Raw genomic sequence first — 25,117 nt, 5'->3', positions numbered from 1 at the left:
CAAGTGCAGATCGAACCTGAGTCATAACTTGGAAGATCATTGGTGACAGTTCGTGATCTAGCAAACGTGGTGGTGACGGATCGAGATCTAACAGGAGGTGTGGTGGCGGATCGTGATCTAGGAGCCTAAATCACTTCAACGGAAAAAGTCCAATCGGATTTTCAAGTTACGATTTCTAGAATACAAATTCTTATATATTATATGAGAGCGATCTTCAAAAGGTTTTATAAAAACTGAAAACCTGAATTTTTCCCAACATATTGATATTTTAAAATTTTTTTATCATGTGTTTTTTAGTGGTAGTGTATAGGTAAAATTTAACTTCTTTTATTTTTTTATTTGTTAACAACTAATCAGCAATTAATTAGTTTGCTCAAATCATGATCAAATCAGGAGAGAATCCTAATCTATACATTTTTAAGAGAATTCTCATAAAAATGTATGGGTGGAGCAGTTGGGCCTCCCTAAACACATCTTTAGTTATGAACAAGATGAATTTTGGTGGTGGCATAAGTCTTTCAAAAAGCGATATCGATGGTGAATGGCTTCAGCTGCGACTGGAATTGCAGCGAGAAAGAGGTTTATCCTCATTTATCATAGTTGGAAGATGCAAATAAGATGTAGTTAATCATTTTGTGGATTCTAAGGTACTTACAAATGAAAATGGGTTAATGCATTTTTAGTTTTTTTTTTTAATGCATTTTTAGTTTTTTTTTTAATGCATGTTGATTTCTCTGGGTTGATGGGCTTATGGTCTAAAATTTTTATTCGATTTTAGTCAATTATTATCCATTTTCAATTTCTAGTTTTTGATCATTTTCAATGATTGGTTGGGATTTTCTTCATGGGTTTGTTTTAAACTTGATTTTGGTATCTGGGTTTGTTTATGATATGATAAATCTGTTTGTTTTGATTCGATATGGTTCATTGTTTGATGTTCGTTTATTAAAGATTTTATTTTTTAAGTTGTGTAGATCAGTTAATTTTATCAGTTATGGAAATCTTTGTACTTAATTTAAATTAAAGAGTGGTGATTAGTGGAAGAATTGAGTGGGATTTTGGTCTCTGTTAAGAATCTAAATAGAATTATTATATTTATTAAGTTATTTTAGATCATTATTTAGTTAATTATTTTCACTATGTAATTAATTGAATTTAAAATAGTTGATTATTTTTATGTGTGTGTTTTATTTTTTTTACAATTACAATTATAATGATTATAATGGTGGATTTATATGGCCAAAATTTATTATCTCAATATTTTAGTACAATCACAATTATAGTTTTAATTATAATAAATAGTTGTATTTGTAATTGGAATTATTATTATAATTCTATTAAAATTGAGTAACCCATCTATTGGATGGTAAAATAAGTAATTTTATAAATTATAAAATTTATCAATTTTAATTCTATTTTCTTTTAATATTTATTTGACATGAAATTTTTCAAGAACACTCTAGATTTAAGAGAAAACTAAGTCATGTGACGTATTTAATTGAAAATTATTGGTAAAAAAATGCTTATTAATTAACTGGGGATAATTTTGGGGGTCGAAATGAAAAAAGAAAAAAGTATAAAATCCTTTTGAGCGCTAAAAAAAATATGCTTATCAAGAACATTTTCTCTTGGATTCAAGCTATTAACACCACTATAAAATTTGTATCAAACCCAATTTGTTACGTATATAGTTCCTACTTTGCTAAAATTACAAAAAAGGGCAAAAAATACAAGAGAGTTAATTAGGTTCCAAACATATCTTTTTATATTAAAAATCTTATTATTATATAATTTATTTCTTCATTGCCTCAAAATTATTTTAATTTTACAAAAAAAAATTGATTATATTATTTAAAGATGGCAGGGTTCATAATTTCTAGGTGAAAAAATATTTTAATTTAGTTAAATTCAAATTTGTCAATTGTTATGTAATTTCCTTAACAATAGAGCTCCCATTCGAAAAATGTCGGGTTTTATAAGAATTTAAAAGGGTGTGAAAAGCACAATGCGGCCCGTTTTGTGAAAAACTGGAATCTGTGCAAGTTAAACAATAAATGACGATGACGTGGTCATCATCAACAGCTAGTCCACGAAACAACCTAATAGCCTTCTTGTTAGAAATACGAACAACGCACGCACTGAAATAATATTAATAGTTATTAATTTAAAATATTAAGAAAAGCTTTTTTGATCGAGTAATCGATCTACCATGGCTTCTACTAATGGTGCTACTACGGTCAGTCTCTTTCTTTCTGTACATGTGATTAATGTAAATTTTCAATTTTTTATTTCATTTTAATTATTGATTTCAGTGATTGTGATGATGGAGCAGAGAGTCGGTGATCCAGAGAATAGCTTGGAGAAGATCAAACGGCAGCTTGCTTCTGGTTCTGGTCGCAGCTTGTTGCAGGGCCCACTTCTCAAGCGATCCGAAACTGTAATCATCTTCTCTTGGTCTCTTGATTTGATGATTTCCAATTTTCGTGAATTTTTTTAACTTTGTTATAATTTCTAAGGTCGGAATCCTAATTCCCTTAATAGGCATGAATTCTTTTACAATTTTATGTGAATTTTCTTTAATCTGGAAAACACATGTTCACTTGTGATTGGATATGGATAGAAAGTCAGGTAGTTATTTAATTTGTCAATGAAATGAATGGATTAGGGTTTGTTCAAGTTCAATTTGCCCTGCAAAATCTGTTTTTTTGTGACAATTATAACTTTAATCTGTACTTTTCTAATAGCTGAGGAAATGGAACGAAAGGTGGGTGATCTTAGACCCAACCACGGGAAAAATGGAATACAAGTAAGTGCATTTTGTGTGTAATTTCATTATGGGCTCTGATCATTTCAGTTGGAACACATTAAACTTGATATTTTTCACTTGCTGGCTGACTGATTTTAGGACAAGGAGAAATGAGCCAACCGTCAAGGGAACAATTACATTTGATGAAAATAGCACTATTGCAATATCTCCCGTGAACTTCCAGTAAGACTGATTTTCTATGGTTATGCTTGCTTCATTGCCTGCACTGCTACTTGTTGTCTGATTGGAACTATTTTGAATGGTTATTAATATCAGTTCTCTTTGTGTTGTTGTAGTGGACTACCCAAGTATGATGGCTGCTGTTTCTGTATCCTTATTAACCTAATTATTTCTTCTAAAAGAAATGAGTTTGCATGTTTTTGGTTTAGTAAAATCTTTGCATGGCTAAATTGGTTTTGCTTTATGTTTGGGCCTCTTAATGATATGTTTTAGATATTGGGACTCCACAGAAGAAAGATTATTTCCTTTGTGCAGAGACTCCTGGTGCAGCTAGAGCTTGGGTTTCAACTCTACAGTAAGTATTTAGATCTTGTTCTACAAATTACTACACTGGATATGTTTTGTTATTTCTACACTGGTATGATAACTTGTTTCTAGGTATCTGCTATGTATGAAGATTAAAAAGCTGTTACTATAGAACTTGAAAATCTAGAATGCATCAGTATCTGGTCATTCAATGTTGGAAACAGCAATAGAGAAAACATTTTGGGAGCTATAAATGTGGATTATGACTTTAATACAATGCAAATTTTAAGGTTTTCTGAAGAACCTGGATTTTTCTTAAAACTATAATGTCACAAATTCTTTAGCACGAGATTATCCTACCATGCCTTGCCTTGTCGAGGAAACCACTAGTTGTTTATTTTCATCCTATGTTCTGCTGTAACGGACAATTGTTAATTTCATTTTGGTTTAAATAAGTTCTGTAGTGCAAATGGTCTAACTTGCACATGGTGGAGAGGCAAGAAAGAATGAATGGATCAAAATTTGTATAAATAAATGGAAAACAGCCTTGCGTTCAGTTGGTTATTATGATATTCAGTTAAACCATTTTCATTTGGCTGATCGTGTTTTGTACTATAATTGATGTATTCCCTGCCTTTAAGGTCCATGTACAAGTCAGCTGTTTTCCCTTTTCAATATGGATATTGGAGCTAGCATTATCTTAATGTTGATTTTCTTATCTCACTTCCCCCTGTTTTGTTGCCTTCCAATAACCAGTGCAGCACAGTTGGTTCTGAAAGCCCATAAAGAAGCAGTAAACTCCTTAAGTGGAAATGGTTCTGCAAAATTAGGAACAGTTGCAACAGTAGTTGCTGCTGCGAATTCAACGGCCCAGGAATGTTCTAAAGAAATTGAAGCAGCGATGCAGATCTCTTTGAGAAATGCTCTGGGAACAATGACAAATAGAATAACTGATGGTCCCATGGATGATCTATCCATTATGAAGGTACGTTGCCTGTTTCAGTATTTCTTTTACTTTAAGGAATTTTGGTACCCTAATAGTTTTTAGTTTGAGTTATTAGGTCTTCATTTGTTCTTCATTTAATTTATTTGGTTAATTTGAGATCTAAAGATCGTGTGTGCAGGAATTATTGTCTATATTGGGGACATCTAAGAGTTTTATAAATACAGTATTGCCTGTATACTAGATAAACTACTCTTTAAACTCTAAGAGCTGTTTGTTGAATCTGACTTCTTTATACTCTTTCAGACTTCGCCAAGCTTCTCTTTCTTGATTCTTATTTATTCTTACAATCCACAACACAATTATAGATTGCATGTAATGCCTTACTGCTCTATTTTCTCAACAATTAATTTGAAAATATCTAATTCTCATAGCTGTCCTATGCGTGAGAGTTTCTAATCATAGAACTCGGACAGGTTTCAATGTGCTGCTGGTCCTTGGATGAAATTTTGATGTTGGGGTTAGAATGTGGGGGCCAAAAATTGATCCAGTTTCTTGACAAGATAAATGTAACTCATGTCCTGTCCAATATAGCCTTGCTTGGCATGTGGCCACCTTACATGGCCAAAATTTAATCTTATGATGCCAGTATTAAGTCCATCTAGATATTTGCTTTACTAGCTTCACTATAGTGAGATTATGCTTATTGCAGGAGACACTAAGAGTCAAGGATGAGGAATTACAAAATTTGGCTAGGGACCTCCGTGCTCGTGATTCAACGATAAGAGATATAGCAGATAAACTATCTGAGACTGCTGAAGCTGCTGAGGCTGCAGCATCTGCGGCTCATACAATGGATGAACAAAGGAGAATTGCATGTGCAGAAATTGAGCGTATAAACAAAGAATCTACGAAGCAGCTGGAGACTTGCGTTTTGAAGGTAAATTTTTCTCAGTTATTCTGTGGTTTATTGCACAATCCAATTTATACTCTGTGATGATAAATCAAGTTAGAATAAAATCCCTTTTTTAGCACACGCATAATTAACTATCTTCTGCTGTGGGGTGTAAGAGTGATGATTGGCCTTTGAAATACTTAGGATTACCTCTAGGGGGGAATCCTAAGGCTGTAGAATTTGGCTTCCTGTGTTAGAAAAAGTTGAGAAGAGATTGGATGGGTGGAAAAAGCTTGTCTCTCTTGAGGTGGGAGGTTAACATTGATTCAATCAGTTCTCTCTATCTTGCCAACTTACTTTATGTCTCTTTTTTGCATTCCTATCTCAATTGCTAAAAGAATAGAGAAGGCCATGTGGGATTTTTTGTGGGAAGGAGTTGGGATCATTTGGTGAAGTGGAGTGTGGTCTCAACCTATCTGTAAAGGAAGTTTAGGATTGGGTAATTTGGTTAAAGTGATAGAGCCTTGCTTGGTTAGAGCCTTACTTGGTTAGTGGCCATGGAGATTTCCTTTGGAAGTTTACTCTTTTTGGGATCTGGTCATTAAAGTATGGCATGCATGAAAATGGGTGGGATACTGCTGATGTTAATAGAGGATCCAATAGTTGTCCTTGGGCGTATATATCGAAGAGTAGAGCTGGTTTTTTGTCAAATATTAAGTTAGTTATTGGTGGTGGGCAGAAAATTAGATTCTGGGAGGACGTTTGGGTGGGAGAGAGGATGCTTAGCTAGTCTTTTCCTCGGTTGTATAGTCTTTCTTTAGGTCATAATTGTTCTATAGCTAGTATGATGAGGACTTTCATCAATGCAGTGGAGTTGGGACTTTAGATTCTTTAGAAATTTGAGTGACAGAGAGCTTCAACACTGGCTGACTTGCTTGGGATTTTAAAGGGAGTTCATATTGATACCGTAAAAGAAGATAAGAGAGCTTGGACTCTAGAAAAATCAGGGATCTTTTCTATTAAATTGTACTTTCTCAAGCTTATAGATGACTCTACCCCCATTTTTGTCCTTTCTAATCTGATTTGGAAAACTAAAGTTCCCTCAAAGGTGAAGATGATGGTGTGGGGCTGTTGGTCAGCGGAAGATTAATACTAATGATGTGATTCAGAAGAGAGGACCAAGTATGGCTTTATCTCTGGATTGGTGTATCTTATATAAAAATGCTTCAGAAAGTAGTAACCACTTATCTCTTCCGCCCAACGGCTTTCTTCTTATGCTCCAAGTTGGTTAGGACTTTTAAATTGAGTTGGGTAGCACTTCTAACAAGCTTCTCTGTTCTCTCGGAAAAATTTTGAGACTTCGAGGTAGGGTTAAGGCTTCTGTCTTATGGGATTGTGCAGTTATGGCTATATTTTGGGTCCTATGGATTGAAATAAAGTTAAGAATTTTTTTGAACAAAGTGATGGAGGATTACATGTTTCTTTGGGACACAGTTAAGTTCTGGGCTTCCTTATGGCTTCTATGTCTCTGGAGTTTAAAGATTTGTGTTCTGGGCTTCCTTATGGCTTCTATGTCTCTGGAGTTTAAAGATTTGTCTTTCTTCTTTATTTTGATTAATTAGAAGCAGCTATGGTGTAAGTTCATTACTTAGAATTTTTATCTTATAGGATTTACAGTTCTTGGGCTTGGGGATTTTGACATTTGTCTTAATGGACTTCTTTTCCCTCCTCTATGTAAATTTCCTACATCCAATACACTTATTTTGTTTCTGAGCAAAAAATAAAAATAAAAACAAAATCCTCTGCTGTTTGATCAAATTTACTTAATAAAACGACAATATGCAGTGTTCAGATGCTATTTTTTCTTATTTTGCTTGTGACTTATTGGGATAAATAACAACAAATGTTAATACTTGATACTGAATAACACTTGAATTATAACAGTTGTAGTTTATTTGGACTTCTATAATATTTGCAGCTGAAAGAGTATGAAGAAAAAGTCTCGGTGCTAAGTAAAGAAAGAGATCAATTGATTAAACAGAGGGACTCTTCTATTCAAGAGGCACACCTATGGCGTTCTGAGCTTGCTAAAGCTAGAGAGCGTGTAGTAATATTAGAGGCAGCTGTTGTGAGAGGAGAGGAGAAGGTCAGGGTTGCTGAAGCAGATGCTGAAGCTCGAATAAAGGAAGCTGCTCAGAAAGAGGCAGCTGCTATAAAAGGCAAGGAAGAGCTCCTTGCATACGTGAATATTTTACAGGCACAACTCCAAAGGTATGACTTTTAACTACTGTCTTAGACAATATTGGTGTCATTTTGCTTTAAATGCAATTCTTGCTTTTCATCAGCGTACATTGGACACAAGTTAACTGTAAAATAAGGAACTTATCTTACAAATTTACTTTGATGTATCTTAAGAAAATAAATCAGGCTGTCAAAGATGATGTCAGTCAAGCCTCTACTTCAGTGAATTTTGGAACTAACTTGTGGAATAATTTCACTGAGAGATTCCTGAAATATTTAAACCCAAAAGGGAAAAAAAAATTGAATATACTTGAGATTGCATGGACAAAAATGTGTTTCTATGCAATATTAGGCTGTCTTCCAGTGTTTGTCATGCGTCTTAAGGCCAAAATCAAGTTATAATGAAATTAGATGATGATAGCAAATGGATCTGCTGGTTTCTTGTTATGTTAATTTTGTGGTGGTCAGCATTAGGGGTGTCAAAAAAGCCCGCCCGGACCGGACCCGGCCCGGACCCGGCCAATCCGGTCCGGGTAAAACCCGGACCGCATGCATATAAAAACCGGATCCGGGTTTGAAATTCTCAAACCCGGACATTTCCGGGCCCGGGTCCGGGTTCAACACAAAAAACCCGGAACCCGGACCGGACCCGGTTTTTTAATAAATTTAAAAAATAAATATATTATATATAAATATATAATTATGAATTTATGATATGTTAGATGTTATTTAAATTTATTGTGTTGTTGAATTTAATTTATTTATTTTATATATAGATTGAATGAGTTTAAGTTAGAAATTAGATGAATTTAGGTATTAGAAAGTAGATTGAAATAATTTTTATTTATCATTTGTGCAAAATTTGCATTGTTAATGTGTTATATATTTGTATTTGACTATTTTCTTTTTTAAAGTTTGAGATTGAATGAGTTTATTTGATTATTTTCTTTTTTAAAATTTACATTGTTAGAGAAATGAAAAAAAAAATTAAAGAAAAAAATTGAAAAAAAATTGAAGTTATCACATGCGGGTTTTAAAAACCCGGATCAAAACCCGGACCCGGAAGGTGCCGGGCTCAAGCCCGGACCGCACCCGGAAAAACCGGGTTTTAACCCGGGTCCGGGCTTGCATTTCTCTCATCCGGTCCGGTCCCGGGCAACACCAAAACCCGGACCGGACCCGGATTTTGCCAAGTCTAGTCAGCATTGTGGAATACTCCACTGTTTCATGATGATGCAGTGATGAGCTGTTCCTCCTCATTTTTGGAGGTGCTCTCCAATTGCCAATATGTATGCTACTTCGACCTTTAAGTTCTTTTGCCTAATCATAGGTGCACATATCAGCTCATAAAATTTGGGCCGTTTAGGTCCTTGAGGACAAGTGTTGAGAGGAATTAAGTTTGACACCCCAATCTCTTTTTCTGTTAACAGACAACAGATCGACACGAAGCAAGTTTTCGAGGAGAAGACAGAGTCATCAAATATGGATAACTCCCTTCCACAAACAAAAGATGTAGATTTGTCAGACGAGAATGTTGATAAAGCATGTCTTAGTGTTTCTCGAGCAGTACCAGAACCGGGGGAGAGTGTGGTCCACATGACAGTAGATCAGGTCAACCTCCAGCCTATTGGAGATGGTGAGTGGAGTGATATTCAGGCGACAGAAGCAAGAATAGCCGATGTGAGAGAAGTCGCCCCTGAAACTGAAGGAAGCAGTCTGGATATTCCAGTTGTGAGCCCACCTGTTAATAATCACCATGAGCAAGGAACAAATTCTTTTCATCAGCCTTGACTCTTTTTTCTTTCCTTTTTTTTGTGGTTATTTATTCGTTTTTGTTTAAAATTGAGTATATTTACAGAACCACAGTCTTTTCATGTAAACTAAAAGCTCGCTTACAGAAGAAACGCAAACTTGCCTGGTGTATCATTTTTTTTTTTCCATTTCTATAGTGAAACTGTAGAGAGAGTGAATGATGTGAATTGACGGTCAGTTGCATTGTTAATGACTGAATTTGTTTTACAGTCATTGATCTTGGATCTCTCTCTCTGGCCGGCTGTGGCAAGTTTTTGTTTTTATTTTTTATCGATTAAACACTCGTGCATATTACATAAGATTTGAACCCCAAAAAACTTTAGTCTTCCCGCTTGCCGGTGGAGTGAGGCGTTGGTCTCAGTGTGAACAATATCTTACTGACAAATAAAACCATTGAAACTTGTGTGGATATAAAATTAAGTAATGTTTTAACTATAAATTCTTCTATAAATTGTAATCGTGGAAACTAATGTCACATTTCATGATTTGAGTGGGAGCTGCATTGGATACCCTCCTGTTATGCAAGTCTTTTAAGTGTTTTGGACAAGACATCGCGCACTTGGCGCATGTCCGGTGCTTCCAAAATGTTCGAGAAGATTTTAGCTATTTTTTAAAATTATCCTTTACCACCAACTGATAACACCTGTGCTAACAGATCTGATTTAATATAATGACTGATTTATTTGTTTTGACAAGATAATGACTGATGTATTTTGAACATTTTACATATGGCGTATGTAGATTTCTCAAATGTCGAAGAAGAACGCTTAAGTAACAAATACAAACGACAAAAGGTAATCATAGTTGTTAAAAAGACTAATCAAAATGAAACATCATGTTGTTGTAGTAATAGAAATAGAGGGAACAAAGAAAAGAAGAGACTAGATTATAGAGAATGTTTCTTTATTCAATCTAAAAAATGTTGTACATAAACAAGAAGGTAATTAAAATCCTTATTTTATAGTCTCCTAATTATAAATTGTAGCTATGGATCGCGACTTATTGAATGAGAGTGGTGGGAGGTAAAAATGGAGTTTCCTTTTTTTAATGAACGTTCCCGTATATTTTGATAATCATCTCATAACAAATTTTAGATGGAGGATATAGATAAATCAAGAATATGGTGACATGCTTTCACACAAAGTAACGATGGAACTAGAAAAATGAAGTAACTAGTAAAAGATTTTGGACCAAGAATTTTTTTTCTATTTATCCGAGTTTTTTAACCCAAAAAAAAAAAATGATTGATGGCTCATAAATAAAAATATATAAATAATTAAATCTTAACTGTATACTATTAATCACACTTGCTGACTGATAAATAAAAATATAAAAATAGTTAAATCTTTACTGTACACTATTATGTAAACTTGAAAGTATTTCATAACATGGAAAGATATCAATTCAAAAATTTTTTCCAATGAATTGATAGAGATTTTTCGGTAGAGAGGCATAGAGTTTTTTAGAAAAATAAAAAGGGGATTATTTAATTGATCACAATTTCTTTCATATAATATGAACTTTTTCTAAATAAAATTTATATAAGTAATTGAAAGATAATAAATAAAAATTAAAATAATTAAATAATAATCATTCACTCGTACTAACCTATACCTAACACAAGATATTAAAACATTTAGAAGAGCTCAATCCAGAAAATATCCTAATTCTAGTCAATCCATTCATAGTTTGAACACGTCAAGGATTGTACTTCTTTTCAAACCAGATTTGACTGAAAACTCGAATTCTTCAACCTTAGACCAAGAAATTGTAAACGACATGATTGCGACAGCCAACCACCAATTAGTTTTTGCTCTTTGACTAACCAAACGTAAGTATTAACATCACATCACCAGTAGTTTTTGCCCTGGACCTACCTGTACCCAGTGCCGGATTAAAAAATTGGTTACGGTAATGATGACGTATCAAAAACTAAAATTTTATGGATTGATGAGTTTGTACGAGTCATTTTAATAGATTTAATTATGTTAAATTAAATAACAGTAAAATTATTTATATAGATTATTATAATTCTTTATTTTTTAAATTAAAGTGTGAGCTTTTATTATTCTTAAAATCAAAAGTTTAAATTTTATGGGCGTATAGAGCTATTTTTTTAAATTTAATGGATTATTTTAATACATTTAACAGAGATTAATAGGTAATTTTTTTTTGAATTATACGAGATTATTACTCATATTACAACTCATATTTCATGAGATTACTATACTTATATTTACAATCTCATATTTGATGAGATTACTAAATTATAAACCTTATATAGTATAACCTAGATTTTTATCCTTTATAATATTCGAGGAACGTCTATTTCACTCACATTTTGAACTCACATTTCGAAAGCTCTTCACTCAAATTGAGGAAGGAAATTAAATTCTCACAATACATTGTGGCAGCTCGAACTGTGAGGGCTCGAATATAAGGGTAGGGTTCTGGCTGAGTGGCTGATGCTAATAAGTAACTTAAGTAACTTTCTCTTTTTAAGTTTTTTAAAATTAGTTTCTCTATTATGAGCTCACCACTGATCGTTAGGTACATTCGTCTCTGCATGTATTTTCATGAAAATCAATTTAGAAAAAATAAATAAATTAAAGTCGTACGTTCTATGCTAGAGTTGAGGAAATATACAACAATGTAACGCAAATACGTAATCAAGTGCCATCTAATGGGAATGGGAACCGCAAAATTTATTTTTTAATTTGTAGTCATCAACAAACATGAAAAGATTTAAGCAAGCAACAATGTCATTAAAAAGCATTTAGCAGATACGATGGGGTCAGCTTAGGATTATGGTAGTCGATTAAATAAATTATTTCTGTTATTAGATAAAATAAGTTATTGACTAAAAAAGTAGTTTTGATAGTTATTAAATATAGGGAAATTATTAGCCATATACCCTTAAATGACACTAGTATCAAACGTGCTACAACACTTTTTAAGTGTATCACTCATATATCCTAAGTTGACAAAAGAGTTTTGGCGTCCACCTTTCCGTTTACTACTGTTAAGAACTTAACAGAATTTGAACAAAATGACTATTCTACCCTTTAAACTCAAAATGAGGAAAAAAAATAAATTTACCTTGAAAATTAATGTAAATTTTCAATATACAATTTTTTTTTATTTTGTTATTAACAATACATTTTTTTATTAAAAAATATGAATTATTAATGGTACATATTATTAACAATTATCCATAAAAAATATTCATCTTATTCTATAAAATTTTTTTAACAACATATTATTTACAATTATACATATTATACCATAAAAAATTCAAGTTTGAGCTTGGAGGAGTAGATCTTCAATAATTTAGGTTAAATTTTGAAGGAATAGATTCGGTTGTAAAGCAGCTTTTTTTTTAGCAATTATTAACAATTATCCGATAAATGGGATGACATGACATTTTTATCAAAATATATCATATGACATGTCGTTTTTTACTAGGTAAATGGGATGACATGTCGTTTTTTTAAAAAGACTAGATTACCCTTATGATGTCAGCGCTCGCAAACGGCAGTTAACGGATTGGTGGACATCATAAGTGTTTTGTCAACTTAGGGTATACGAGTGATACACTTGAAAAGTGTTGTAGCACGTTTGATACTGGTGTCATTTAAGGGTATATGGCTGATAATTTCCCTTAAATATATCCTAATTCCCTCTTAATCTCAATTTTTAATAATTTCTTGAAGAGCCAATGACATGTGACAAATAAGATATTGTAGGATCAAAATTTCTTCATTTATATTTTCCGTTACAAACCACTAAAACATATCGATTCCAAGGATTTGATTATTTCTCTTATTTTAAAACAACTTTATCTGGTGTTCTGTTCTAACTTATTCAATTTAGTTGCTTTTTCCTTCGTTTCTTCAAATCTCTAACTCTTTTAATCTTGAAATTAACTCAAAGGGAAATCTATTTTTCTGTAACAATACTTGAGGAGAACTAAATTCAGATAGGTTGTTCTTCTTTCAATAATTTGAATCACGCTTTTTTAACTCTTCTACTATCATGAAAAAAGATTTTTAAGTAAGATATATTGAAAAATCTGTGAGAGATTTATAATAATCAAAATCATTTACTGTGTTGAGATGGAGGGTATATTAGTTATAAGGGAGATTAACATTTTTCTCCTACTGAAATCGATATATACTACTTATTTCTTATTATTTTCTTAATATCTAATAACTCCTCTAGTACCAAAAAAATTTAAAGGAAAAGAGAGGTAAAAGAGGCATACACTTGATATTTGATATTGAGAATATAAAATATATATTTATTATAAAAATATTTAAAAAATAAAAAAATACAAGAAAAATATCTTATTGTTAGTTTCTTATTCATATCGAAGCCTATATTTCTTATTTTTAATATTTCAATTTTTAAAATTTAATTTATATGATTAATTTAATTTATAATGATAAAATGTAATTGAAAATAAGGGTAATATTGTAAAATGATGGCACTAGAGGATTATTGGATATTATAAAAACTGTGAGGGAGTAAGTGGTATATATTTATTTCAGTAAGGGAAAAATTGATAATCTCCTTAGTTATAATAAAGCGATTGTGGATTAAATACTTAATAGAATAGTAAAAATTAATTCTAAGTTCTGATAGTTAATTTGTACACTAAATAAGGAAGAAGCCTTTATAAATAGTGAGTCTAAAGCCAAACAAAACTACGAGATTTATTGTTTATAAGGTAAAATATAAATGAAGAAATCTTGACCCTAGAATATCTTATTTGCCATTTGTCAATGGATCCTCAAGAGATTAGGATTGACAAATTGCAGTGGTTGTTATAAGTTTGAAAAGTAGAGTACATGCATTTGATAAATTTTATTACAAAATTGTTGTTTTATTATATAATGACCAAAATAAACACAGTTTAAATTACATTCTATTTATATATAATGACTTATGAAATAATAAGAAATAATTATCTTTTTGTTAAATTATTAAGATTATAATAGGAACTTTAAAAAGATATCATAACTTATGTAATAAGCTACTTTTAAAAAATAACTCCTACTTACTTTTAAAAGTTGTTGTCAAAATACAGAAATTTAAAAAATTTACCAAATATTATTTTTGTTAAAACTTATGAAAAACCACTTATAGTATCCCAATTAGGGCCTTAGTGCAATTCATCCTCTCAACAAATGTTAAGCAAGTGGATTCGAATCCTTGCAATTGCGGAGACTCTCATTCACCTCCTATAGTTGAGTTGGGATTAAATTCTCCCATAAAAGTAGAAATATTGGTTATGATACTGTTTAGAGGTAAATTTGGAAGGATATTTATAAACTAGTTGCAAGCTAATAAGTGGCAAAGTAATAATACAGAAGAAGTTGATTGGTGGAAAAAGTTATACCTCAGGGACCCTACACGAGCTAATCAGGGATGAGGACAGTCTTAGTAAATTTAAATCACTTAGAAAGGCAAAGTTAGAATAAGATAAGAGATACTTAGGTCTTACATGTGCTTTCTAAATGTCACATCAATGAGAAAAATTCTTTGCTTTAGTCGAAGAACATAGAACCAATAGGAAATCCAATCCACAGAAGTACCTGCCAGCGAAGGTAACCTCAACATCTCTATAATGGCCTTCACACGGGCAGCTCTCAACAAGCTCCACTTGGAAAAAGGTCCAAATGATAAATACCAATTATAGCTTGGCTAGCAAGTTAAAAGCCATAGAATACCTTCATCTAAAGAAGATCTAGCTAGTAGAGAGGTTCAACATGGCATAAAAGATCAAAGTGCTCATTAGGCACTCAACCTATATATATTCACTTAAAAGCATATAGATTGTACCCCGTTTTAGTTCTCTTCATCTCTCGAAACTAAAGGGGCGCTTCATCTTCTTCTTCTCCCTCAATTTTCTAGGGTTTTTCTCTCCATTTTATGCTTTAATGGAAGATCTTAACCACCTTAGCTTTTAAAGGACTTTTCCCTCACTCTTCTGTCGAAAAATTCTCTTTTCTCTACAAAATTTGTATTCTTCATCATGTTACCATTCACTATAAACAACCTTTACTAAGATTTTACTTACACTATAATAAAAATAATGTAATACTACATTATATAGTGGATTACAGATGAGTTACTCCCATATATGTAGGCTAAAGTGCCAAACAGTGTAAATCTTATTTAGGCTAAAGTGCCGAACTGTATAAATCTTGTGTCTTTTATATTTATGCTTATTTTCACTTATTTTCACTTATTATGGTGATTTTGATGCCCATATCATATTTCGTATATGAGCTCATCTGAGTTACCTCAGTTATGTTGAATATCCCCACTACTAGAAAAATGGTCTTTACTGATACTTGTGTTCTGACACTTTATTTAAAAATATCAGTATATACATATATTTGGATTATTTTCCGCGTTTAACAAATATGTATTACTAATTACTAATACTGAAGTATCAATAGCTTTAGTAATAGCGATCAATGACGCTTAGGTATCAGCAATTAAAAATTATCATTTTAATTTTGTTTTAGTCTAAATTCGAACCCAAGACCTCTTAAACCTAGAGCTTCTACATTGAATCAAAAGACCACTAGGCTACGAATTATTTTTAATTTTTTTAGAGTTATACTTTTTGAGTGGATAAAAACAAAACAAATGCACAAGACTTACCTTATCCAAAATACAACTTTTCAACTCCCTCTAACAAAGTATTCGTTCCCTCCTAAGCTCCCCAGATCTGAAAAATCCCTAACATCCAAATTGTCAAAAAGTGCTCAGGTCTTACCTTTTTGTTTGGCCGGCATGGTGCGCGAAATCAAAGGTCAGTAAGCAGTAATGGAAGATAACGAGTGCAGAGATGGCAGGAAGAAGGTAAGACTGGCTGTAATGGAGCTGGCCAACATGATAAGTGTTCCCATGTCTCTAACCGCTGCCATCCGTCTCCACGTACCAGATGCCATCTGGCAAGTTGGGGCCAACACCCCTCTCTCCGCCTCCTAGATCTTGACACGTATCCTCCCATCCGGCAGTGGGGACGCCGAGAACTTGCAACATATCTTTCGCTTGTTCACCAGCTACGACATGTTCTCGGAGCATCGCGAATTTAGAGGCGAAAAGAGAATGAATGTGATAAGGATGATGATTGAGAATATGTTGAAGAAGGGCCTGCAGAAATTATATGGCAAGGAAATGAGATTATTATCAGGAAGAAAAAGGTCAGAGTTCCGAAGAAGGATGCGAACCCACTAAGTAAAAAAGAGGTAATTTTGACTCTATTGACAACTATGTTAGGCTTGTTTCTACTTTACTTTAGGATGCCCATTCTCTTCGGTTATGGTAAAAATTAAACTTTCTACGTTATTACTTCCTTTTGCAGGATGTTGATAGGCCTACATCAAATCCTCTGCCCCCACAATCAGAAGCCTTTGCTGATCACCAGAATGCACAACAGGCGTTGGAGACTGTTGCTCAACAAGTGCCTAATTTTGGAACTGAACAGGCATGTCTTTTCTTTCAATCTGTCTATCTGAAATTTTCAATTTGCAATTACTGTATTATATTTCATTTCTATTATATTTGCCTATTTATCATGGTCAATCATGTTTTTATTATATATGGCAGGATAAAGCTTATTGTCCTTTCCATTTGAAGACTGGAGCTTGTCGGTTTGGTCAGAGATGCAGCATAGTTCATTTTTACCCTGATAAATCGTGCACTCTGCTCATCAAGAATATGTATAATGGTCTCGGGCTTGCTTGGGAGCAAGATGAGAGGCTCGAGGTATGTAATTGCTGATTCTTGTATCCTGATAAGGACTCTTCCAAACTTCTATACTTTTGTGCAATTTGTTGGATCATTTTATATACGCATTGTCCTTGCTATATATAAGATGCTTTTTATACAGAAAAATATTTTTCCAGTTGATATATTGTAATATGTTTATAACTATTCTAGATAGTATCACTGGTGAGTTCTTTTGAGTTCACATTTTATTTCTTTTCTTTGACTATGTGAAATCAGAGATTTATGTTTTCATAATGATGGAGATTCATGGTGTTGGCCTTGATTGGGTAAGAGTGAAGGCTATGAGCTATTATGTATCCTACATGCTGCAAATGATTTTAGCTATTATGAAATTTCTTGTTTATATGTTTGGCTTATTTCTCTTTCTTTCTTTCTTTCTTTCTCTCTCTCACTAGTCACATAACTGTACAACTCTGTTTGAGTTAAAAATTTCTCCTTAACAACTAGTAGTTTCTTGTGGAATATACTATATATCGTCGATTGTCAGAGCTGGTCATCTAACAATGGTCATTACTTTGGAAGGTTTGGGATTGTTTGCCACAACACCTATTTACTGACACATGTTGTTGGTGTTCTTCATTTACTAACTAACAAATATGTGCAGGTGTGTAGAAATGGTTCTTCCCACTTAAGAGGAAATGTCTATGTTCACTATAAGTCGCTGGAATCAGCTGTTCTCGCTTACCATTCTGTCAATGGCCGTTACTTTACTGGGAAACAGGTCTTTGTGAAAAATTGTTGGAGCTTACTTTCTACTTTATATTTATTTGTTTTATATAAAGTAACTACTATTTAAAAAATGTTTGGCTCTCAGTGAATAGGCCTTGCCACTTTTCATGTTTCTGATAGAAATTCCAGAATACTAATATCCTGTCATTTTGATCCTCTTTGTCTGCCTGCATTCCTGGTAATTGGTGCCTGTTAAAATGGATTGAATTAAAGCTCTTGGCATTGGGTATAAGATTTGGTTTATCCGACAGACTTCAGTTGTAAAGCTTACAGCATGTCTTCTTGGAGGCTGTATTTGAATGTCCCAACATGTTGATAGGATTTGGATAGTCTTAAATACTAGGGCATCTTTCTTAGCAAAGGGAGATTGAAAAGGCATGATCTAGGAGAAGCTTCTACTTTCTTAAGAGAAGCTTCTACTTTCTTAAGTCATTGTTTAAGGGTTGTTTTTGCAGTATTCGTTGGGGTTTAGTTGTTCCGTAATTGTTCCAATTGTCCATTCAGCTTAAATTGCTGTGCATTGTACTAAAATTGCTTCACTTGTTTAATTGGTCTGAAAGTTGAAGAAAAATATTAAAATAATTTCATTTTATTGCTATGAGAACAGTTGTTTCACTATTTATTTACTTTACAGAAGATTCCTAAGTAGTTTCCTTTAGACTTGACACTGGTAAAATTGCAATGGGTTAAGCTGTGAAAAATTATATGCTTAGTGAACGCCAGCACATTCTCCCATCTTTTAACTATCTATGGACACTGTTGACATAGTCTAATCTGAAATTTTTCTCCATACTTAAATTGTAATCAACACATTACTGTTTACTGAATTTTACAGCATGTCATTTTCTGGATGGTGATGGTTTATTTATTTGTGTGTTTCTTGACAGATCACATGTGAATTTATTAATGTGACTAGATGGAAGATTGCCATATGTGGGGAATATATGAAGTCAAGACTAAAGGTACAGCCAATTGTCTCATTTTTCAGAGTTATAATTGTGCGGCTTATACACTTGCTTTTTTCTTTGCCATTTTGCTTTTGATACGAAATGAGTTTGTTTCTTTTCTTCTTTTTTTTACACTCTTGTTATCTTTGTTGGGCATATTTTAACAGACATGCTCTCGTGGAATGGCTTGCAATTTTATCCACTATTTTCGCAACCCTAGCGGAGACTATGAATGGGCTGATTGGGATAAACCACCTCCGAGATATTGGGTGAAAAAGATGGCTGCTTTATTTGGTTATTCTGATGAATCTGGGACCTGGAATCAAGAACGCTTAGGATAAACGAGGAACAAGATAGATTCAACTAATGCCGACAGGTATGCTTTTATTACTAGTCATAGACACTAAAAACTGTACTTGGTATATATGAACTCTTGTTTATTTAATTCACTTTCTGTTATTTGAATTTTTTAGTTTAAACTTCCATGTTTGACTGATGATTTTGAGAGGTTTCTTCATAGTATCGTTCTCTTCATTTGTGTTTTCTTCGAGTCTCCTAACTCGGTTTTCTTAGAAGCAATGAATAATGAAAAGATGTTCTCACAATGCAAGATTTAAAGAAAGTTATTCTGTTGGTTTTTTTGGTCTATTGTTCGAGTTTAAAACCTACTTTCAAAAATGTATGATTAGTATGTGGTGTAATGACCATGTTGCAAGCATGACAAGAAAATAATTAGATTCAACAAGAAGCCTTTGGTGATGTAGCATTGCAATCTTATGTACAAGGGATGATGATCCAAACTATGATCAAATTTCATTAGTTAATGTATTTACTGCTGATGTTAGAAATCTTCTGGTTATTTATGGTTTTGTAATTTCTTATGCAGGCATCATTACAGAAGGTCCAGATCAAGGGAGACTGATATTGTGAAAAGTGGTTCTGGCAGAAGCCATGATGATGAACGTTAAGTTCATGAAACAACTTGGAGTCGGAGGCGCTCCAATTATTACAGTGAAAGCATAAGTGATGAGGCTAATTCTGATGGAAGTTGGTCAGATAGGGACAGAGACTAATTTTTATGTATTGAATTTGGATTATTTAGTTATGAGAGTAGGATATCTCATATTTTGGCTATTGAAGTTCAATTTGTAATATATACTAATAATATTTAAATGTGAAATGAAAGATTTTGTGATATAAATCAATTTCTTTTTGTTATTTTGTGGTGCTTTTAATTTTACAAATAAATCAATAGGCAATGATCCAATTTAATTTTTTACTTTTTAAAAAATAAATTAACTAGTGATACCATGGTAACAGTAATCATAGACACTAATAAAATATCAATAACTACTAACACTATGGTGCCATAATATCGATGATACTGTAGTAATAGTAATCATTGACACCACTTACAAGTGTCACTATTTTTCTGACTCCCAGATTACTGACACAATTAACAAGTGTCAGTAAAAGTAATTTCTGACACTATTCTAAAGTCAGTAAATACCATTTTTCTAGTAGTGCCCCTAACTTAAAACTAAACTATTCTTAAACTTACTTGAGCTCCCCATATCAACTTTCTATGTTAACTCTTAAGAACTTCACTAAACTCTCCTTATTGTCCCCTATACAACCATATCGGGCTTACAAACTAGATCACCATAGCTAACTACTTGCCTTAAACATCAAAATAATGCACCTAAGTCTTATTACCCAATCTAACCTTAAATATAAATTTACTTTTTTGGATTGGATTAGAACCAGATCCTGTGCAAGCAATTGAGTTATTCAAATCGGATCCTAATGAAAATCTGGTGAAAACAGCCACAATAAAACTGATTTGGGCTGGTTCCAGTAAATTTTTATCTATCATGTATTACGTGGGTGTTAACTGTGACACAAGCTTTTTATTAATGATTCATAGATTTTTTCTTATTAATAACAAGTTCTTTTCCTTAGTAGTAACTCTTTTTCCTTGTATTTACAGATTAATGTGTGTTTATGGAACATTTATTATCCTGTAACGAAAAAGATGGTTATCATTTTTGGGGGAGGAAAAAAAAAAGTCTTGCGCTTGACAAGTGACAGCCATTGCAAAATAGGTAGACCATGAATACGGCGTCAACATTATTCGTATATAAAGCTGTTGATATATCACTCATTATTTATGAAAATTTCTAACTATATAGGTCCTGTCAGTGGGAAAATTAATAAAAAAAACCTTTAAAATACAGCATGCAAATTTGGCTTAAACATTTATCTACAGTCATAAACATGAGGGGGATCAACGGCAAGCTCAACAACTGATCTCAATTCATCCCAGTTCCCATTCGTAAAGAAATCATCGCCATTTAGATTCCAAAGGCTTGAATAATAAGAAGCCGGATATGGAGATAATTGGGACTGAGTAGTTAGCGGATGGTTTCTTTGGTCAACGTGGTTGATGATGAAGGGTTTTGTTTCTTTTTGTTGATGCATGTACTGCTGCTGCTCACAGCTGGTTTCAGATTCCAAGCTGCTGCTGCAGGTTTTGGAGCTTGAATCAGTGGGGTTGTGTAATTTGGTGGCATTGGCAGCAGCAACAGTGCTACTGTCTTTCCAATTTGGTGTGTACTTTTTGTAAGATGGAGTTCGTTTGAATATTCGGCACAGTGTCCATACTTCCTGCAAATCATTCGGAAAAAAATGATTACTCATTTGGTTTTCTCTTTCTGGACTTTTAAAATTCTTGTTCTACATGTACCTTCTTAGAAATTGAAGCTCATATTACATTAATTTCGTAAGCTAGAAACAAATTTAATTTAGCTTTCATTTGAGAAATGAAAGTTAGACAAAATTCTATATTAACTGTAGAATGGTTTAAGAATTTCCTCAACGGTGCATTTATATTTTATTTGTCGATTTCATTATTAAACATGAATGAAATGAGGAGTCGTTTTCAGTATAAATATATCTCTCAAGCATGAAAAATGTATAAAACTAATTCTATAAGCACGCATAAGTGAAGGCTGTAAAAGCGACTGAAAGATAATTCCACATCGGTTGAGAATAGTTCTTAATTAAATATATAGTTTATAGTAACCCTTCGTCCAAAATTAAATATGAATTAAGGATCCTAATCTAATTAGTTATACATATGACTAGAGTTAATTTGTGGAGCCCACACTACTTTAATTTCTATCTAACAAAGACTAGGCTATAACGTGATGGAGGGTCACACATCCATTAGAAAACACTAATGAGGAGCTAGTTTTACCTCTGAATTACTAAAAAGGAAAAAGAAATTGATAAAATTTGTAGATTGAGATGTGTATTATTTATTAACTTAGACATAAACAATGACGACCGAGTGCAAAATGAGATCTTAACAGATGGTTCAATGACAGTAATATTTGTTCTTAATTAAACAGCACAGGTAAGTTTCTAATTTGAGGTAAGCTTAACTTTTGGTACATTGATAAAATTGTTTCACAAGGTCAATGAATGGCTTGCCTGATTAGTTAGTTATGTGTATCGATCGAAATTATCGGTTGCCCTATCATTTTCACAACATTTAGTGACATAATGCAAGGAAATTAATCAAGTGCAAGTTAACTAAAAAGATTAATAAATAATGAAGGGTGGAATTAAGAATCTTACAGCTTCTTGGGCAATATCCTTGGTGTTGGAGAAATTGGTAATTTTTCCATTCGGCGGAAGGCGAAATTCATGCATCATCCAATCAGTTTTAGTTCCTTTTCCAGCACTTCCTCGATAGTAGACTAATGATTTCTTGAGGCCAATGCATTCATGGGGTTCCTTCGCCGAATGAATCGGCTTGTCGATGCCGGTGGCTTTCCAAAATCCAGATCCTGTCACCCTGTTTGGCCTGATGCTGTTCCTGTATTTTCTTCCTCTTATGCAGAAAAAGTACCACTCCTTGTCCCCAACCGTACTCACTTCTTCATCGTCATAAACGTTACAAGGTAAAGTCAATAAACAACAAATATAAAAATAATTCTCTATTAAGTCCGGGACCCTGTAACGTTTATTGATTTTATAACGTTTATATGAGTCATTTTCCGGTCCTAGAATCCAGATTTTATATAGTCTGAGATCTTGTTTACAACATTGGAAATCAAAGTTTTTCATACATTTATAATATTGTAAACCAGTTTACAATGTTATAAACAGGGGTTCCATACTGAAAAATTTTCCATACATATATGTAGTTTAGCTTTTTCATGCATGAAGATGTTTATATATATATATATATGTATATATGCCTCAATTAACTTAGATTATAATATTAGTTATATTGATGAACGTGACTTTAATTATCAAAAAAAATATATGATTTTGAATTAAGTTAAAAAATGTATATAGTTGAACATAAAATTAACTAGTTGGTGGATCAAACACTTTGCAATTTTTAAAAATCCTTTTTAGTAAAAGGATATAAACTACTTAATCAGTTTTCTTGACTCACAGTGTAATATAACAGTCCTGAAAGATTTTGCATATTTGCAAAACGAGAAAAACTTTTGTACATCGGAGGTATATGTATAAAAAAGTCTGTAGAATAATGACACGTATGCAAATATGTACACATACGAAGTTCATAAATATCATATTTTAGAATTTTTCCATATTCTATGGTATAATCAGAAAGCTTAATTACGATTAATTAATTCTTTCCATTGCTTCGGTATGCCCTAATTTTCTCTTTGTGTGTACAATTTTCATGCTATAGCAGTTAACAGACCTCACATGAAAAGAAGATATTAATTTCTCCTGATGGTATATATATGAATCTAGTTAGTATCTTGTTTTGTTTCTCAGTTGAACACAGAGCATAAAAAAATTATTAGCTTAGAGTTGAAGCTCATCAAGTCAACTTATTATATGATAACACAAGCAAAATTTATGGAACACAGATGAATATACATACATATATATATGGATTCAAGAAAATCTTACTTGGAAGATCCCAAGGATCATATTTGTAAATATCAGCCTGCTTGATGATTTCAATACTGATAGGCTTCTTCTCAACTTTTCGCCGCAAATAAAACCCAACAAGCTCTTCATCAGTTGGATGAAATCTAAACCCTGGAAGCATAACTTCTTCATGATTCTGCAGCTTATTATCTGAACTTGTAGTAGTAGTGGTACTCATCTTTGTCATCTCCATATCTCTCTCTCACTCCGTCTCTTTAACTATTTGAAGTTCTAGCTATACAAAGTCTCAAAGTGGAAGCAGTTTTTATATATAACCTATTCATGAAATAATGCTGAGCTATGCTCTGCGTTGGTCAATCACAACTTTGATTATGTCATATCAGATTAATAAATTTTTATTAACTTATTATAAGGACAAAAGAGTCATAGAAAAAGTCGTCCATTGCTGATATATAATTCAAGACTTAAAGAAATTTCATTTTGATTTTAATGAAATCTGGAAGTATGTTATTGAATAAACAAATATAAAAGTCCACCTGAGCGGGCCTATTATTTGACTACATCATACAGAGAAATTCAAAAGAAGAAGCTTTCAAAGCTAGCCATTAATTTTGGGAGAAAAAAAAGGAAAAAAAAAAGAGAAAAAATTCCAACAGTGACGGACAACGAGAAACATCAATAATTTTATAGAGGATTCTTTGACTAATTCGTATCTTCAAAGCCTAATAACGCTCATCAACATAACTCTTTAAGCCTCCTTTATAGACTCTGTTCTTTAACTTGAAAGTAAAGTATGTATATTTCAGAATAATTATAATTCTTCCCCAGTGATGATCACTTGCAAGCTACTTGGTTAAGTCCTTTGAAGTTAATTGATTAGGATAAATACTGTCTGATTATTCATGGCTTGATATATTATCTCTTTGAATATAATTGTCATTTTTTGAAATGGGGGATATATGTGCAAGCATTTTCTAGGAGTGAAAATGACAGAAAAGACACCTATTTTATATATAAATACACATACATAAATACATACCCTGGTTCGGTTCTTTTGAAGAAAACGATTTTTATCATATTCACACACGCAGCCCTCAAAATTTTACGCATTAATTCTATAGAAAGAAACAACGCACGACCTCACAAGAGGCAAATTAAAACACAATATTATTTTTTCACACATTGTGGCTCTTGAAAAATTTGTCATATCACACAATTCTTAAGAAATGCGCTGGAACAGTGACCAAAACTTCCTTTCATTTCGTGAAATTAACTATTTTTCTCTCTATGTTTTAAAAGTCACCAGAACCTTCTCAAAATTAATAATATTCCTGAGATTCGAAACATTCTCACATAAATGAGAGAAGATTTAACTTCTAGTCGTATTACACTTAAAAATAAAATCTCTTATTAATTTTCGTTTTACTTAAGTCTTATTTAGAATTGAGGTGCTGTAATTTTTAAATTATAATTGTTGTGAAAAAAAACTGTAATTATGAAACAAA

The 25,117-nt window shown here is 32.6% G+C and overlaps 2 protein-coding genes across 4 annotated transcripts; one reads left to right on the top strand and one right to left on the bottom strand.

Annotated features, from left to right (window-relative positions):
- The first annotated feature begins 2,069 nt into the window (after positions 1-2,069).
- LOC102619420 (uncharacterized) lies at positions 2,070-9,408 on the top strand. 2 transcript variants are annotated; one of them, XM_006484844.3, is made up of 10 exons: positions 2,070-2,236; positions 2,333-2,437; positions 2,745-2,806; positions 2,906-2,989; positions 3,103-3,134; positions 3,260-3,341; positions 4,049-4,277; positions 4,948-5,175; positions 7,109-7,401; positions 8,802-9,408. In XM_006484844.3, exons 1-10 carry the CDS (start codon positions 2,210-2,212, stop codon positions 9,160-9,162), a joined length of 1,503 nt encoding a protein of 500 aa, XP_006484907.1. In that variant the 5' UTR covers positions 2,070-2,209; the 3' UTR covers positions 9,163-9,408. The 2 variants fall into 2 exon arrangements, with proteins under 2 accessions (XP_006484907.1, XP_006484908.1); XM_006484845.4 differs by having other exon boundaries at positions 2,313-2,437.
- An 11,366-nt stretch (positions 9,409-20,774) lies between these two features.
- LOC102620096 (transcription factor JUNGBRUNNEN 1) lies at positions 20,775-23,963 on the bottom strand. Of its 2 annotated transcripts, none has more exons than XM_006484847.4 (3): positions 23,631-23,963; positions 22,311-22,609; positions 20,775-21,335 (listed from the first exon to the last, which is right to left on the bottom strand). In XM_006484847.4, exons 1-3 carry the CDS (start codon positions 23,842-23,844, stop codon positions 20,928-20,930), a joined length of 921 nt encoding a protein of 306 aa, XP_006484910.1. In that variant the 5' UTR covers positions 23,845-23,963; the 3' UTR covers positions 20,775-20,927. The 2 variants fall into 2 exon arrangements, with proteins under 2 accessions (XP_006484910.1, XP_006484909.1); XM_006484846.4 differs by having other exon boundaries at positions 22,311-22,612; positions 23,631-23,958.
- Positions 23,964-25,117: the final 1,154 nt, after the last annotated feature.

This window comes from Citrus sinensis, chromosome 4 (genome assembly GCF_022201045.2).
Source record: "Citrus sinensis cultivar Valencia sweet orange chromosome 4, DVS_A1.0, whole genome shotgun sequence".
Lineage (NCBI taxonomy): Eukaryota > Viridiplantae > Streptophyta > Magnoliopsida > Sapindales > Rutaceae > Citrus > Citrus sinensis.
This window is presented reverse-complemented; position numbering and strand designations above follow the sequence as displayed.

Excerpts from the sequence above, each read along its gene's own strand:
- LOC102620096 (XM_006484846.4), bottom strand. The coding sequence starts at position 23,844 with ATGGAGATGACAAAGATGAGTACCACTACTACTACAAGTTCAGATAAT. Across the intron at positions 22,613-23,630 it reads TGATCCTTGGGATCTTCCAA|AAGTGAGTACGGTTGGGGAC; the intron begins GTAAGATTTTCT and ends ATGACGATGAAG. Across the intron at positions 21,336-22,310 it reads AGGATATTGCCCAAGAAGCT|GAAGTATGGACACTGTGCCG; the intron begins GTAAGATTCTTA and ends AATGATTTGCAG.
- LOC102619420 (XM_006484844.3), top strand. The coding sequence starts at position 2,210 with ATGGCTTCTACTAATGGTGCTACTACG. Across the intron at positions 3,135-3,259 it reads GTATGATGGCTGCTGTTTCT|ATATTGGGACTCCACAGAAG; the intron begins GTATCCTTATTA and ends GATATGTTTTAG. Across the intron at positions 4,278-4,947 it reads ATGATCTATCCATTATGAAG|GAGACACTAAGAGTCAAGGA; the intron begins GTACGTTGCCTG and ends TGCTTATTGCAG.